We start from the raw sequence: 16,221 nt of genomic DNA on the forward strand, positions 1-16,221 counted from the left end.
GGCTTCTAGAAGCAGTAGTTCATTCTCAGTATATTGAACTTCAAAAAGATAAGGTTGTGAATCCTCATTTGTCCAAAAATAGTCGTCTTTGTTGTTTGTTACAGAGTCTGCCATGAGTAGAAGACACGCATGCCTTTGTTTCCGGACGTAGGACACACAGTTGTTGCCAGAAGTCAGAAGTGTGCTGCTATGGAAACGGAAATAAATGCACTACAATGGTGATTCCCATTAACCGCATCTTGCAAGAATTTTTTATCATCTTTGAGTTCCCCCCCAAATAAGACGTGTGTTCTTGTCCCTCATGATTGTTACCGTTCAGTAAAATTCCAAAAAGTGCAGTTCCCTCCGTGGAAGCTGATCCGTGATCACCTGATAACCCCTCCACACAGGAGAGGGGGGCAGAGCAGAAAAGAGAGACATCAGATCAACTGGTCTAAAAATGAGTATATTTAAAGGCTAGAGTATACAAATTAGTTTTAAGATGGGACTTAAATGCTTCTACTCTAATGAAAAATAGAATAAAAAACTAGTTAACTATTGTGTCTATGTGTTAAACTGTCAATAGCGCTCACCATAAATAAATTGAAAAATATACAGTTAATACACTGTATCGGTATTGGTATCGGCCGATTTCACTCATGGATGATCAAAATTGGCAGCATAAAACCCTGATCAGATCATCCCTAGTTAGGTTGTAACCTATTGATTATTGACTAATGTTAACACAATAAAGTCAAAATTATTCCACTGGCATTGAAGCAGACGTTCAGAACATACTTTCATTCATTAAAAACAAAAAATATTTCCCCCTTCCTGATAAATTTTAGTCAAATGTTCATTTACTTTATTGTCCATCCCTAATAAGCAGGCTTGTTTATGCATCACGGTCAGGATTTTTATTTTCTTTTATCTTTTTTTGTATTTATAGTTTAAGTTTTGTGTGGTCCTGTATTTTTCTGGTCCAGTCTATAAGAGAACAATTTAAATCCAAGGAGAACATCAGTCAAGTTCCTGCACAATGAGATGAGCGTGTGAGTACCGGTAATTAAACACATGTGGATGATAAACCATGTTTAACACAACAGGCAGGCGCACTTTTTTTTGGTCTGTAAAATGCTTTCTTTTACATTGCCTTTAGAAGATCAGTCCCTATTTACTAAACATAAAGGGACATTAAACAGGTGACTGGCCTTTTTCCTTGTTTTCATTTTTTGTATTTTCTAAATGTTACTTTCTCAATGTTCCCCAAATTAGCCAATGCAAAGGTGAGTGTTAACCTCCTGGAGTTTTACTGAAAAGTCTCAACTGTGCCGGCATGCAGGTCTAACCATCGCCAAGCGCATTGAAATCGCAGACTTGCCACAGCTGGTGGCAGCGTTTCACAGCCTTGTGGGGCTGGCGGCGGTTCTCACCTGCGTCGCTGAGTACATGATTGAGTTCCCCCACCTCGACGCTCACCCGGCTGCTGGTGTGCTTAAGACTGTGGCGTATTTGGGCACTTACATCGGGGGCGTCACCTTCAGCGGATCGCTGGTGGCCTACGGCAAGCTACAAGGTATGCAACTCTTTGTGTGTGTGTGTGTGGTATTTGGATAATATAATCACATGTTTTAGGAACTTTGCTTACTTTACATGTCAGATGACTCTTTTTGATTTTTGACACACAATCAGAATCCTCGTCGCAGCGTTGTCTGGTCTTGATTGCTGCTTTGATCATTCCAAAGCCCCCAAAAATGTTTGAGGAAATCCAGGCTGGATTGCGAGTCTGCTCTGTACTGTCACAGCTTTTTGTTATTGTGTAACTGATTTTAAAAGGAACACATGGCAAGGTTGTGTCTGATTTGTGGGCATAGTTGATTGGAACATCTCCGTGTTTAGAGACGCTGAATAAAGAGTGAGATATTATGCATCTTAACATGTTCTACCATGAATTGATTTACGTGGACCCCGACTTAAACAAGTTGAAAAACTTATTCGGGTGTTACCATTTAGTAGTCAATTGTATGGAATATGTACTGTACTGTGCAATCTACTAATAAAAGTTTCAATCAATCAATCAATTCTTCCTTTTAGATATGCAGTAGAAAAGAAAAAAAAAACATCAGTTCGTAGCCTTCTTGATAAAAATTATACATACGCCTTTGTGCTGTAGGGCTCCTGAACTCTGCTCCTTTACTATTGCCGGGACGTCACATGTTGAATGCCGGTCTGATGGCGGCTTCGATTGGCGGCATGGTGCCCTTCATGCTCAGCTCGAGCTACAACACTGGACTGGGATGTCTATTGGGAGTGTCTGGCCTGTCAACTGTCATGGTGAGTATCCACTAACATGCAACACTGCAAGAAAACATTTGTATAAAAAAAATGGGAGAAAAAAAAGCATGTATCGTATTGTGGACCATAAGGCGCCTTGTCGATGAACGGGTCTAGTTTCAAACATAGAGCGTACCGGATTATAAAGCGCATCAAAGGGGTCATATTATGATTTTTTTCTACATTTAAAACACTTCCTTATGGTCTAACAGTTATTCGTGTTTTTTCTTCAAAATGTTGCATAGAATATGTTTTACAGACTGTTTTCAAGCCGCTTTCTGATTGTCTCAGAATGCGCCATTTTTGTGGGCGGTCTTATTCGCATGGCTCCACTTCGACACCGTCATCTTTTGTTGTAGTTTTAGCATTTCCATAGCGAGTTATACTGACAGATTAAGTTCAGACTATAAGATACTTTTATATTAGAAATGGCAACAGCACAGTATGAATGCCCCACAAAAAAAGGATAGAGAATTAGAAGGAGCTTATTGACTGCGTTGCGGACTACAATGCAGATCCAAACTACACAACAACAGGGACTAATTGGTTTTGCATAATAGGGCAAAACAAAACATCAGAGAGTATGTCTCTTATTATATGCTCTCCAACCACCAGAACTAAGGTTAGTGTGAAGGAGGAGACGCGAACGACCAAATCAGAGAGAAACCATTAAAAATATGTCCAACATGTTAGCAGTCTACCCGGCAAATCAAGCCCCACTGCATATTCAGTGTGCGTCATCAACATTTATCCATTAAAATATTGAGAAGCTCCAGAAGCTGTGTTTCAATTTGTTGTGTCAAATCTTGACTCAACAAACTGGGTGGTCGAACTGCCTTGGTACACAGATAAACTAATCGCTTGTGTTTTCATCCAAGAATTGACTTCTTCGGCCCGTCTCTGGAAGACGTGAGAGACAGTGTTGCCAGATGCGACGAGAAAAACACGCAGTAGCTCTATGAAAACAAGTAGCTTATAATAAGGGGGTAATACGCAAAGTTGGCAACGCTGGACGGAGAATCAGTGAGGGACATGTGTATTAGTCCGCTTCCCAAGGTAAATGCTTTACAGTATATTAACTGCTTTGAGATATGAGTATTCTGAGATACAAGCTTATGGTTTAAGGTTTAAGTTTTTTTTGAACACTCATACAATTACATGATACATCACATTTTCCAGTTTCTCTTTTCAACATGTTGGAAAAGCAGTAGGAAGAAGCAGAGCTTTTTTAATCCTACTCCTTTTCCATATCCTAACAATTGCTAACACTTTAACGTTCTGTTCTCAATTTACTTAATAAATAATACATGTCTGAAAAAAATAAATAGTTAAATAAGTTATATTTCATATATTAAGATTAATTAAATATTAAAGTACCAATGATTGTCACACACACACTAGATGTGGTGAAATTTGTCCTCTGCATTTGTCCCATCCCCTTGAGGAGCAGTGGGCAGCAGCGGCGCCGCGCCCAGGAATCATTAGTGAGATTAATAAGATTATCAATAAATTCAAAATGTTTATAATGATTCTTCTTATTTCTACTATGTAAACACTTTGAGTTTGAACAGTTTCTCAAGCTAGATCATATTAGTACACGGTTTGATTTCTTTACTTAGTCCATTTCATATATTAATTCCACCAGTGGCGTGCGGTGAGGTTAATGTCTGGTGAGGCACTGCATCATCACAGTCAGATTTACAAACATATGAACCATAAATAGTATCTTATTCACCATGTGATTGGCAGCAGTTAACGGGTTATGTTTAAAAGCTCATTCCAGCATTCTTTACACAACTGTAGCACACAAAAAAGCACATTTAATAAAAAAAACATTATTATGGTCTTACCTTTCTTGCTGGACATCCACACAGCCAGCCTTTGCGTGTGTACCACGCCGTTTGAAAAGAACGGGTCTTCTGTCCCGAAGTCAAAAGCAAACATTTTAGCTCCGGCGTTGGTCTACCTTTTATTATTACCTCCTGCTTCGATTGAAAGTCCAGTTTAGAAAACTGTTTTATTTTACATATGTAATCCTCCATGCCCCGCCTCCCCTGCCTCTAGTGACTGCACGCCACTGAATTCCACATACCGTATTTTTCGGACTATAAATCACAGTTTTTTTCATAGTTTGGCCGGGGGTGCGACTTATACTCAGGAGCGACTTAAGTGTGAAATTAACACATTACCGTAAAATATCAAATAATATTATTTAGCTCATTCACTTAAGAGACTAGACGTACAAGATTTCATCGGATTTAGCGATTGTTTGGTAAACGTATAGCATGTTCTATATGTTAAAGTTATTTGAATGACTCTTACCATAATATGTTACGTTAACATACCAGGAACGTTCTCAGTTGGTTATTTATGTGTCATATAACGTACACTTATTCAGCCTGTTGTTCACTATTCTTTATTTATTTTAAATTGCCTTTCAAATGTCTATTCTTGGTGTTGGGTTTTATCAAATAAATTTCCCCAAAAAATGCGACTTATACTCCAGTGCGACTTATATATGATTCTTTCCTTCTATATTATGCATTTTTGGTCGGTGCGACTTATACTCCGGTGCGACTTATACTCCGAAAAATACGGTACTGATATTCTAAAGATTTTAAGTGTTGTACGTGCATACAAATGTTTTTGGTTACATTTTCCTCTGAGGTTGAGAAAAATTTGCTTTGTGCATAATTTTGGCTGTTTGCAAATTCACTAAAAAGTTCAATTTAAATATGTTTAATTTAATAAATAAAGGCTTTGAACGTTCTCTATATCCAACATTAAGTATTATTCTAACTGACCGCTTTTGTAACACGGTTAGTGACTGAAGAGTACTTTTAGTTATTTCCCCATATTTCCACACAATATCTCAGATATGGTAACACGAGCAAGCAGTAGAGAATATGGAGGGATTTTTTTGGTCAAATACAAACCTTATTTTTCGGACTATAAGTCGCACCGGCCGAAAATGCACAATAAAGAAGGAAAAAAACATATATACGTCGCACTGCATAAGTTGCATTTTTTGGGGAAATATATTTGATAAAATCCAACACCAAGAATAGACATTTGAAAGGCAATTTAAAATAAATAAAGGATAGTGAACAACAGGCTGAATAAGTGTACGTTATATGACGCACAAATAAACAACTGAGAACGTGCCTGGTATGTTAACGTAACATATTATTATGGTAAGAGTCATTCAAATAACTATAACATATAGAACATGCTACACGTTTACCAAACAATCTGTCACTCCCGATCGCTAAATCCGATGAAATCTTCCTCCCCGGTGTCGCCTCTGGTATGTCCTTTCTTTCTGCTGCTCGATCGCCGTTCTCTGCTGCATATTTCACTACGTCCAGCTTGTAATCTGCAGTATATGATTTCCTTTTTGGTGCTATTTTAGTTCAGCCCTTCTCAGTTTTTATAAGTTACCGCCAATGTTGATGTGATCCATTTTAATACCTACGGCAGTAGCATATAGCAGTTAGCATCCCATGACCCACAATGCACTTCTGCCATGACCCTCCCCCGCCGAATTCTTGGTGGTTTTCTGCTGCTCCTTGATCGTAACAACTTCTTCGATCAGAGTGTCGATTGACTTTTTAAGTTCGCTATAATCAGCCTTGGGCGTCATCTTGTCTTTGTAACAGCGCACCGGCTAGTTACTCCAGACATTCACTTGTTGGATTAATTGCAATCTTCCTCTTTACATTATTAAACTTAAATGTTTGGAGTAAAATTCGCGAGCGCCAGTCCAGCTACCGGAACCGGAAGTTAGGTTGAAAAGGTTTGCACAATATTTTCATTTATCACCTATACATTTTATTAAAAAATGTGACTATTAACACCACAATTTCTATTTGTAAGCATGCAAAGATAGAATAAGAAGCTTGAATATGATTCCATGTCCATGTAGGGTGTAACCCTGACAGCAGCCATTGGAGGTGCAGACATGCCAGTGGTCATCACTGTTTTAAACAGCTACTCTGGCTGGGCACTATGCGCTGAAGGTTTCCTGTTGGAAAACAACCTAATGACCATCGTTGGGGCTTTGATCGGTTCCTCTGGTGCTATCCTCTCCTACATCATGTGTGTGGTGAGTACACGCCCATGGCACTAGTTTACTCAGTACCACCATCACGCTTCTCTATAGATCATAATTACAACGTTCCTCCTCTCTTCCAAGGCAATGAACCGCTCACTGCCCAATGTGATCCTGGGTGGTTTTGGCACCACCTCCACAGCAGGTGGCAAACCCATGGAGATTGTTGGCACTCACACAGAGGTCAATGTAGACCAGACCATTGACATAATCAAGGAAGCCAATAACATCATCATCACGCCAGGTGACAGCTGCCCTTATTGTTGAGTGAAATAACTTTGATGGTACATGTGTCATTAGGAATTAGAAGATTCTTGCTGGGCTACATTGTGGTTGTCTACATGCATTTGTATTATTTATTGCCTCATTGGAGGGCATCACGGTGGGACAGGGGTTAGTAAGTGTGCCTCACAATACGAAGGTCCTTGGAATCTTTCTGTGTGGAGTTTGCATGTTCTCCCCTTGACTGCGTGAGTTCCATCCAGGTACTCCGGCTTCCTCCCACCTCCAAAGACATGCACCTGGGTATAGGCTGATTGGCAACACTAATTTGGCCCTAGTGTGTGAATGTGAGTGTGAATGTTGTCTGTCTATCTGTGTTGGCCCTGTGATGAGGTGGCGACTTGTCCAGGGTGTACTCCGCCTTCCGACCGTGTGCAGCTGGGATAGGCTCCAGCACCGCCCGCGACCCCGTAAGGGACAAGCGATAGAAAATGGGTGGATGGATGGATGTTTCATTGGAATTTTATATTCTACTGTAGCCAGGCAGACACAGGTTTGATATCTATTGTAGACCCCCCAAACATCCCATTTTTGTATGTTATTATGAACTTGGAAGAAAGGTTTAAAAAAATAATACCTATTTAAATTTGGGCTGTCAAAAATAAGTTAACTCATGTGATTAATTACAAAGAATATTGCATGGCAACACTAAATTGGCCCTAGTGTGTGAATGTGATGGTGAATGTTGTCTGTCTATCTGTGTTGGTCCTGGGATGAGGTGGCGACTTGTCCAGGGTGTACCCCGCCTACCGCCCGAATGCAGCTGAGATAGGCTCCAGCACCCCCCGTGACCCCAAAAGGGACAAGCGGTAGAAAATGGATAGATGGATTGCATCAATCATGTATATACGTAAATTTATCACAACATTTTTTATGACCGTACAGTACATGCCCTAAAATGTTGTTATATATAGTTGTTATATGTGGAGTGACCAGGTCAATGCTTATGTCAGAGTAAAGATGAGGAGACTGACTGGTGTGCACACTAGCAATTTCACTACAAAATACACCCAGACTGGACTTAGATAAGTGATGTGCATGTAAATGACATGCATTCAAGTAAAACATAAATGATCGTCGATGACAATCTGACAATAAAATTGCATTTATGTCCAAATATTGTGTTCATTTAAGTTAATTTCATTTATGCAAGTAAGTAATAACATGTGATTAATCCAAATTCAAAAGTGTGATTAATCCGATTAAATGTTTTAATAATTTTACAGCACTAATGTAAAGAGAAAGCTTTGTGCTATTAGCGATTTATATCAACATTTTAGCTTTCTCCATGTTATGCCTTCTGCTTTATTTTTCTATTTAGTTTTTTTTATTCCTACAATATAGGCTATAAAAACAGAAAACGCAAATGGCCCTTGTGCCACACTTTGGACACCCTAGGCTGTGAGCAATCACAACTCAAACTATTCAGCTTGTTTGCTTCCCGTCACAGGTGAAAGATGGTAATTAAAAAGGAGTGTTATTGCAGCGGGAACTGATCAATGTGTTGCTATTGTATTGTTGCTATCGTCCTCTCAGGTTCTTTTGTTCTAATGGTTTGTCTGAATAGGAATCAGAAGCAGATTTATTGGCCAAGTATGTTTAACACACAATTTGGCTCAGTAGACTGTGCTCTTTGTTCAATGCAAGAAACAAAGAAAAACGCATCAACTACAAGACAGCACAAGGCGAGGTGACTAGAATTGAAGATTAGCAATTTATTCTACAAATAGTCAGTACAAACAGTAGCACTACCAGCGCTGGGAAGAAGACCAAGCTCTGCAAAGTCTGGGGCGTTCTCTCTTGATAGTCCCTCTGCTCACATGTTTTTGTCCACCTTGCTGCCCCTCCCTGGCGGAGTTACTTGGATGTTGTCCAATGGAACCAAAAGTTAACATAAGTACCGTATCTTTCGGACTATAAGTCGCAGTTTTTTTCATAGTTTGGCCAGGGGTGCGACTTATACTCAGGAGCGACTTATGTGTGAAATTATTAACACATTACCGTAAAATATCAAATATTATTATTTAGCTCATTCACGTAAGAGACTAGACGTATAAGATTTCATGGGATTTAGCGATTAGGAGTGACAGATTGTTTGGTAAACGTATAGCATGTTCTATATGTTATAGTTATTTGAATGACTCTTACCATAATATGTTACGTTAACATACCAGGCACGTTCTCAGTTGTTTATTTATGCGTCATATAACGTACACTTATTCAGCCTGTTGTTCACTATTCTTTATTTATTTTAAATTGCCTTTCAAATGTCTATTCTTGGTGTTGGGTTTTATCAAATACATTTCCCCAAAAAATGCGACTTATACTCCAGTGCGACTTATATGTTTTTTTCCTTCTTTATTATGCGTTTTTGGCCGGTGCGACTTATACTCCGAAAAATACGGTATCTGATTTACACACACACACACACACACACACACACACACACACACACACACACACACACACACACACACACACACACACACACACACACACACACACATTCACTCTCGCATCGTCATGTTTCTGGCACCTCTTCACACCATGCATCCATTTTCTACCACTTGTCCCGTTCAGTGTCGCTGGAGCCTATCTCGGCTGCTTTCGGGCGGTAGGCAGTGTACAACCTGGACAAGTCGCCACCTCATCACAGGGTCAACACAGACAATATCAACACAAATTCACCTCTTTACACCATCAAAACCATATAAGCTATACAAATAAGTATTATGTGTGTATTTGCAAAGACAAAAACATAGGGTGTACCTATTGTGTTTTGTCCTTGAACAGAGCTAAGTGAATAGAGAGTGAGACTCCCTTTGCATTTCACTCTGCTTTAAGGGGGAACGGCCCTTTTTTTTTGTTAAATGTTGCTTATTGTTCGCAATCATTATGAAAGACATGACGACGGATGTATTTTAACTCTTAAGTAAACGTAAATAAAAGTCCGCTTACAGCAGAGCCAATGGGAGATCCTATATTCTGCCATAAAACCCAATAAAAAACATCCAAAAAGCGCCACCAATAATCTTATTTACATTTTGTGATTTGAATATTACCAACTAATAGTGATATTTTTATTATACGTGCTAATGCAGACAAACTATTTACAGCGGTGCCGTGATCATTACCGTGTGTCCCTATGTTTCGAGTGGTAACCTGTTTCCTCGCTTGCTTTGCTCATCAAACTTCTATTTATTCTGTCATAAATTATGCCTCTCACCTGTCTGATAGAGACATGAGGATGTGATCTGACAGGTTGGTACACTTTGACAGCCAATTTAAACCCGGGAAAGGTGAGAACAACACGAAAAAACGCTTGGTTGCACCCCTTTTTTCTTCGTGAGGATTATAAGTAATTTTTAATCTAAAATTGGAATATAAGATTCTATCACTCGGCATCCTAGTGACAGAAGACATTGTACAGTAAGTGAAGTTTTATTTTTGTTGGCTTTCATAAAGTCTGCAGTGGGTATGCTTAAAATGATTAAAAAAAAAACTTAATTATTAATGTGCCCTTACATAAATTTACAACATGTATATAAAACCTTAAGAGATGTGTTTTGATGTTTTTTAAGGGTTTTTATAGGCAGAAGAGAGCGACTCTCAAAGACTCCATTGTAAGCGAACTTTTGATCGCAATTATTTAATATTTAGAAAAAGAAAAACATATGTGTGCTTGTCGTAAATTAAGGATTGTGAATGATAAAAACAATTCCCCAAAAAGTGCGGTTCCCCTTTAAGGTGGAAAATATTCCCCTAACACTACTGTCAGCATAAACGATCCTTGTCGCCGTCAGCTCGAAAAGTTTGCTGGAGGTGCACATCACGCAGCAAGTGTGCATGGCGAGCCTGTGTAGCGTACAACGATACCTCGACAGAGGGGTATTATCCAGTTTTCACAGACTCAAGTCAAAAATTAAAAAATGCAAACTTAAAGAGCAGCAAAGCATACAATACAAGCGTATTCAAGACTTAAGATATGTGAATGTCGCAGGTGTGTTGGTCACACAGCAAGGGGGAGGGGCATGGATGATGCATTTATTTTTCCTAATATTTTCGGTATCTATAAACAGTCGTGATCAAAAGTTTACATACACTTGTAAAGAACATAATGTCATGGCTGTCTTGAGTTTCCAATCATTTCTACAACTCTTATTTTTTTGTGATAGAGTGATTGGAGCACATACATGTTGGGTCACAAAGAACAATCATGAAGTTTGGTTCTTTTATGAATTTATTATGGGTCTACTGAAAATGTGACCAAATCTGCTGGGTCAAAAGTATACATACAGCAATGTTAATATTTGGTTACATGTCCCATGGCAAGTTTCGCTGCAGTAAGGCACTTTTGGTAGCCATCCACAATCTTCTGGCAAGCTTCTGGTTAAATTTTTGACCATTCCTCTTGACAAAATTGGTGCAATTCAGCTAAATGTGTTGGTTTTCTGACATGGACTTGTTTCTTCAGCATTGTCCACACATTTAAGTCAGGATTTTAGGAAGGACATTCTAAAACCATAATTCTAGCCTGATTTAGCCATTCCTTTAATTTGGTGATCATAATTATAATCAGGATAAAACACAGGACAAATACTTGAGGCAAAACATGTATTTGTCAATACAGCAAGACTGTTACATTATTGTGTGTTCTCCTGTGGACAATTTTGACCAATTGCCTTCAATTGCCTCTGCTCAGCCAAGGAGATACCACCGTCAAGTCTACTAACCCTGCAATTTGGTTTTGTCAATGTCACTCAGATGTCTATTTTTCTTGCCTCCAGCACACAAACTTAGTCAACCGCAAAGAATAACTTGGCTACATACAACTGTTCTCTTGTGGTTTTTAAACCATAACATGTACAGATGTGGCGTCCAACATAAGGGATTGATTTAAGGGGGAAAAAAACAGTGAAATGTCAAACTTGTGCAAAGTCTGTATTGGCAGAGAATGGCAGTGAGGAACCAGAAAGCTTAAGATTTGGCAATCTTGTCTGATAAGACCTAGAGATGCATAGTTGTAGAAGAGCACAAAGCATCCCACCGGCTGCTGTTCAGCCAACAACAATATTAGATTCCAATAATAAGACCAAGTCAATAGCTGGATTGAAATCACTTGACCGAGAGGCACATCCAGGCACTTGTGGGTTTCAGGCGATGATCTAGAGCCCCATTAGGCTACTGTTTATTTACCTGAATCAATGCACATTTGGGTGTATTTTGAAAGGTTTAGAGGCAAATATATAAGCGATCATGAAAAATATTTTAAATGGGATGGAGTGGATTTATACACTCTTAAGAAAATAATTTGTTTTAATGATTTAAACTATTTATCATCACCAAGACGTTACAGCTCGCTAAACCTCACTTCATTTGACACTTACGGTAGTTAGGGAAGTAAAGATTGGAGGCACAGCATGTCTTTACATCTGAGGGGTCCACAAATTAAGCATTAATCTTGTTGGATTTATTCGTGCATTGCTAAGTAAGGCATTTGAGTCACATAACGAGTGCCGTGCTGCTGTGATCGTGACACTAATGAGAAAAATTATACATTTGTTTGCAGTTGATTACCTGCTATAATCAGTCTGTCATAGGGTTGTACGGTATACCGGTACTAAGAAAGTACCGCGGTACTAATCAATTGAAAACAGTACTACACCACCTTTAAAAAATACTGGTACCATTTATGCTGCTGTGCCGAGGCGCGTGACTTTGAGTGTGTCAAAATGCACACACAAAGTGCAAACAAGCAATAGCATGGCAAAATGGCAAAAAAAACTGCGATTCTACTGGTTCATAAAGGGAGTGCGTGAAGCGCAATATGGAGATATTTGGGCTTCAAAACTAACGGTAAAGGTGACGCGTTAAACAGGGAGGCGCCGCGCTGCAAGTTCTGCTTTCAAACATGCCTCGCCAAATGTGGCGATGAGTAACACACTTCTTTACGTTCTGGTCAGACTGACGAATCCCCCGAGTCGTGACAATTGCATTAATATTAGTTTTGCAGGACACAACCAGACCCGTTCATCACTCTACTGCGCAGTGCAAGCGCTACCTCTCTCTCTCTTTACTCGCCCACTCAGTCAACACGTTGACATTCTCGCAAACAGACATACTATACGCTGCTCTCGTACGTTAACCAGATCCCCTGTTGTGCACATGTAGATACATAGACGCGCGCACAGCTGCTTGGATTGATGCCAAATGTTAGCGGCGTTCAAACCGCCCAATTAGTGTTAACTATTGCAAGTGAAATGACTGAATTTGTCACAAATTCCTACAATTTGTGTTTTATCTTTAACAGATGTGTTTTACCTGTTACATGTCTTATCTGGGTACTTTCATCCATAGTTTTGTTTTTAGTATTTACTAATATTGGATTGGCAGATCGAGGTGGTGGTTCCTCTCTTTAAAAAAGGGAACCGGAGGGTGTGTTCCAACAATCTTGGGATCACACTCCTCAGCCTTCCCAGTAAGGTCTATTCAGGTGTACTGGAAAGGAGGCTACGTCGGATAGTCGAACCTCGGATTCAGGGGGAGCAGTGTGGTTTTCATCCTGGTTGTGGAATTGTGGACCAACTCTGTACCCTTTGTGTCCCTCGGGAAGTCCTGTGGGGAGTGCTCACAAAGTATTGGGTTTCGGACTGACTGATTGAGGCGGTACGCTCCCTGTATGATCAGTGCCAGAGCTTGGTCCACATTGCCGGCAGTAAGTCGGACACGTTTTCAGTGAGGGTTGGACTCGGCCAGGGCTGCCCCCTGTCAACAATTCTGTTAATAACTTTCATGAACAGAATTTCTAGGCGCAGTCAGGGCATTGAGTACATCCACTTTGGTAGCTGCAGGATTAGGTCTCTGCTTTTTACAGATGTGGTCCTGATGGCTTCATCTAGCCAGTATCTTCAGCTCTCACTGGATCGGTTCGCAGCAGAGTGTGAAGCGACTGGGCTGAGAATCAGCACCTCCAAGTCAGAGTCTATGGTTCTTACCCTGAAAAGAGTGGAGTGCCATTACTGGGTTAGGGAGGAGATCTTGCCCCAAGTGGAGGATTTCAAGTACCTCGGAGTCTTGTTCATGAGAGAGGGAAGAGTGTATCGTGAGATCAACCGGCGGATTGGTGCGGCATCTGCAGTAATGCGGACAGTGTATCAATCCATTGTGGTGAAGAAGGAGCTGAGCTGGAAGGCAAAGCTTTCATTTTACAGGTGGATCTACGTCCCTATCCTCACCTATGGTCATGAGCTTTGAGTTATGACCGAAAGGACAAGATCACGGTTACTAGCGGCCGTAATAAGTTTCCTCTGCCGGGTGGCGTGGCTCTCACTTAGAGATAGGAGAAGAAGCTTTCGTCATTCGGGAGGAGCTCAGTAAAGCTGCTGCTCCTCCACATTGAGAGGGGCCAAGTGAGATGGTTCAAGCATCTGGTCAAGATGCCACCCAGACGCCTCCCTGGGGAGGTGTTTAGGGCACGTCCGACCACAGGAAGAGGGAAGTCTGGGCTTCTTTGCTTAGGCTGCTGCCTGCGCGACCCGATAGTCCAATACGGTATATTGGACTATACATCCATCCATTTTCTACCGCTTGTCCCTTACGGCGTTGCTGGAGCCTATCACAGTTGCACACGGGCGGAAGGCGGGCTACACCCTGGACAAGTCGCCACCTCATCACAGGGCCAACACATATAGACAGACAACATTCACACTCACATACACACACGAGGGCCAAACAATCACAATATTTATTTCTAGGACTTAACATGACAGTTTATTTGTACGAGCAAGTGTTGTATTTAGGCATAGCAACCACAAAAAAACTAACTAAGGCGATCTCTTGTCCTTTTCTTACGTTTAATTCTGCTCTCAAACACTACCAATATAGTAGAGAATAAACTTGATTGCATCACCAAAAGTTTCTCAAACAAATCAAATGTTCAAACAAACATTTTACAAAGGGATCGGTGCAGGAACAAGCATGGCCCTAATGTATTCCACAAGATGATGAAAGTAATATTTTTAAGAGCCATTTTCTTTGACGCCATTTTGTTTTCACCCCATCTTTAACCTCATGAACCCCTTCTTTTGGGACTCTATGAAAACACGTTCTTATCTCTCTATTTGAATGGCTGGAACACCCAAGAACGGAACAGCAATATAGTATTTCCTGCTCAAACTCTACACTTGTTTCAAGGTTACAAATACTCACGATAATTTGTGGCACTGTTTTAGGTTTGATTGTTTTTCTGTATTTAGGTTGGGGGTTGTGTGCAGCAAAAGCTCAGTACCCGATTGCAGACATGGTGAAGATGTTAAGGGAACAAGGCAAGACTGTCAGGTGACAAAATATATTCTGACGAGTTCCTTCATTGGTTTGCAATAAACGAATACATTTGCAATGATGATTGTGTGCATCTGTTTTACTTAGGTTTGGTATCCATCCAGTGGCGGGCCGTATGCCAGGCCAGCTGAACGTCCTCTTGGCTGAGGCAGGTGTTCCGTATGATGTGGTTTTAGAGATGGATGAGATCAATGAAGACTTTCGAGGTAAGCTTTTTTCCACAGTACTGTACAGTATTCCACAAGGAGCATGCTCTTCAGCTGCAAGGTGTTGACTAAAATTACATCCACTTTGTAGAGGTCCACCACATTTTTTCCATTTTTACTTGGATCAGCCTCTTGTTGTGTTGTGACAGTAATCAGGATTTCCATGCAGGCACACTCTGACACACACGGTTGTATTTATTAGAGAGCTAAGTGGCTCTCTGGAATTTCCTAAGAGTGTGGGGGTTTGTGTGATGTCATGTACCGTAATTTCCGGACTATAAGCCGCACCTGACTATAAGCCACACCAGCTAAATTTAGGGGAAAATACAGATTGCTCCATATATAAGCCGCACCCGACTATAAGCCGCAGGGTTTTGATGTGTAATTACCGTAGTATATAGGGGTTCCTGCTACCACGGAGGGGATTGTCGGGACAGAGATGACTGTTTTGGAATGCAAAGCGTCCCATTTATTAACAATAAATCTTTCAATCATTCAATCAAACTTTCACATCTTTGACATGGCGAACAGCATTCGTGCAGAGTACAAATAATACAACGGTGCAAAGTAATACAAAGTGCTCGCCTGTACGTTATCAAAATAACCAGCCTACCGGTATATGAAAAGTCAGTCTTTAATCATTGTGTCATCGTCTTCCTCCTGCGTACTAAAACCACCGAAATCCTCTTCGTCGGTGTCGGAGAAGAACAGGCCGTAAATAAGCCGCACCCTTGTATAAGCCGCAGGGACCAGAACGAGGGGAAAAAGTAGCGGCTTATAGTCCGGAAATTACGGTAAATGCATGTGGCCCACAGAGACGGACCTGACAATGGTCATCGGTGCCAACGACACTGTTAACTCTGCTGCTCAAGAGGATCCAAACTCGATCATTGCTGGTATGCCCGTCCTGGAGGTGTGGAAGTCCAAACAGGTTGGTCCAGTTTCAAACAAAATATTGTATGTGATGAT

General features: G+C 40.6%; 1 protein-coding gene across 1 annotated transcript in view; it reads left to right on the forward strand.

Moving 5' to 3' along the window:
- LOC133635846 (NAD(P) transhydrogenase, mitochondrial) overlaps positions 1–16,221 on the forward strand; it is a 56,406-nt gene that overhangs the window by 38,348 nt on the left and 1,837 nt on the right. The window contains exons 15-21 of the mRNA XM_062029224.1: positions 1,322–1,555; positions 2,153–2,313; positions 6,239–6,418; positions 6,509–6,668; positions 14,962–15,043; positions 15,134–15,252; positions 16,068–16,183. Of these exons, the coding sequence (XP_061885208.1) occupies positions 1,322–1,555; positions 2,153–2,313; positions 6,239–6,418; positions 6,509–6,668; positions 14,962–15,043; positions 15,134–15,252; positions 16,068–16,183 (1,052 nt within the window). The remainder of the gene's footprint in view (positions 1–1,321; positions 1,556–2,152; positions 2,314–6,238; positions 6,419–6,508; positions 6,669–14,961; positions 15,044–15,133; positions 15,253–16,067; positions 16,184–16,221) is intronic.

Source organism: Entelurus aequoreus, linkage group LG02, assembly GCF_033978785.1.
Source record: "Entelurus aequoreus isolate RoL-2023_Sb linkage group LG02, RoL_Eaeq_v1.1, whole genome shotgun sequence".
In the NCBI taxonomy this organism is placed as follows: domain Eukaryota; kingdom Metazoa; phylum Chordata; class Actinopteri; order Syngnathiformes; family Syngnathidae; genus Entelurus; species Entelurus aequoreus.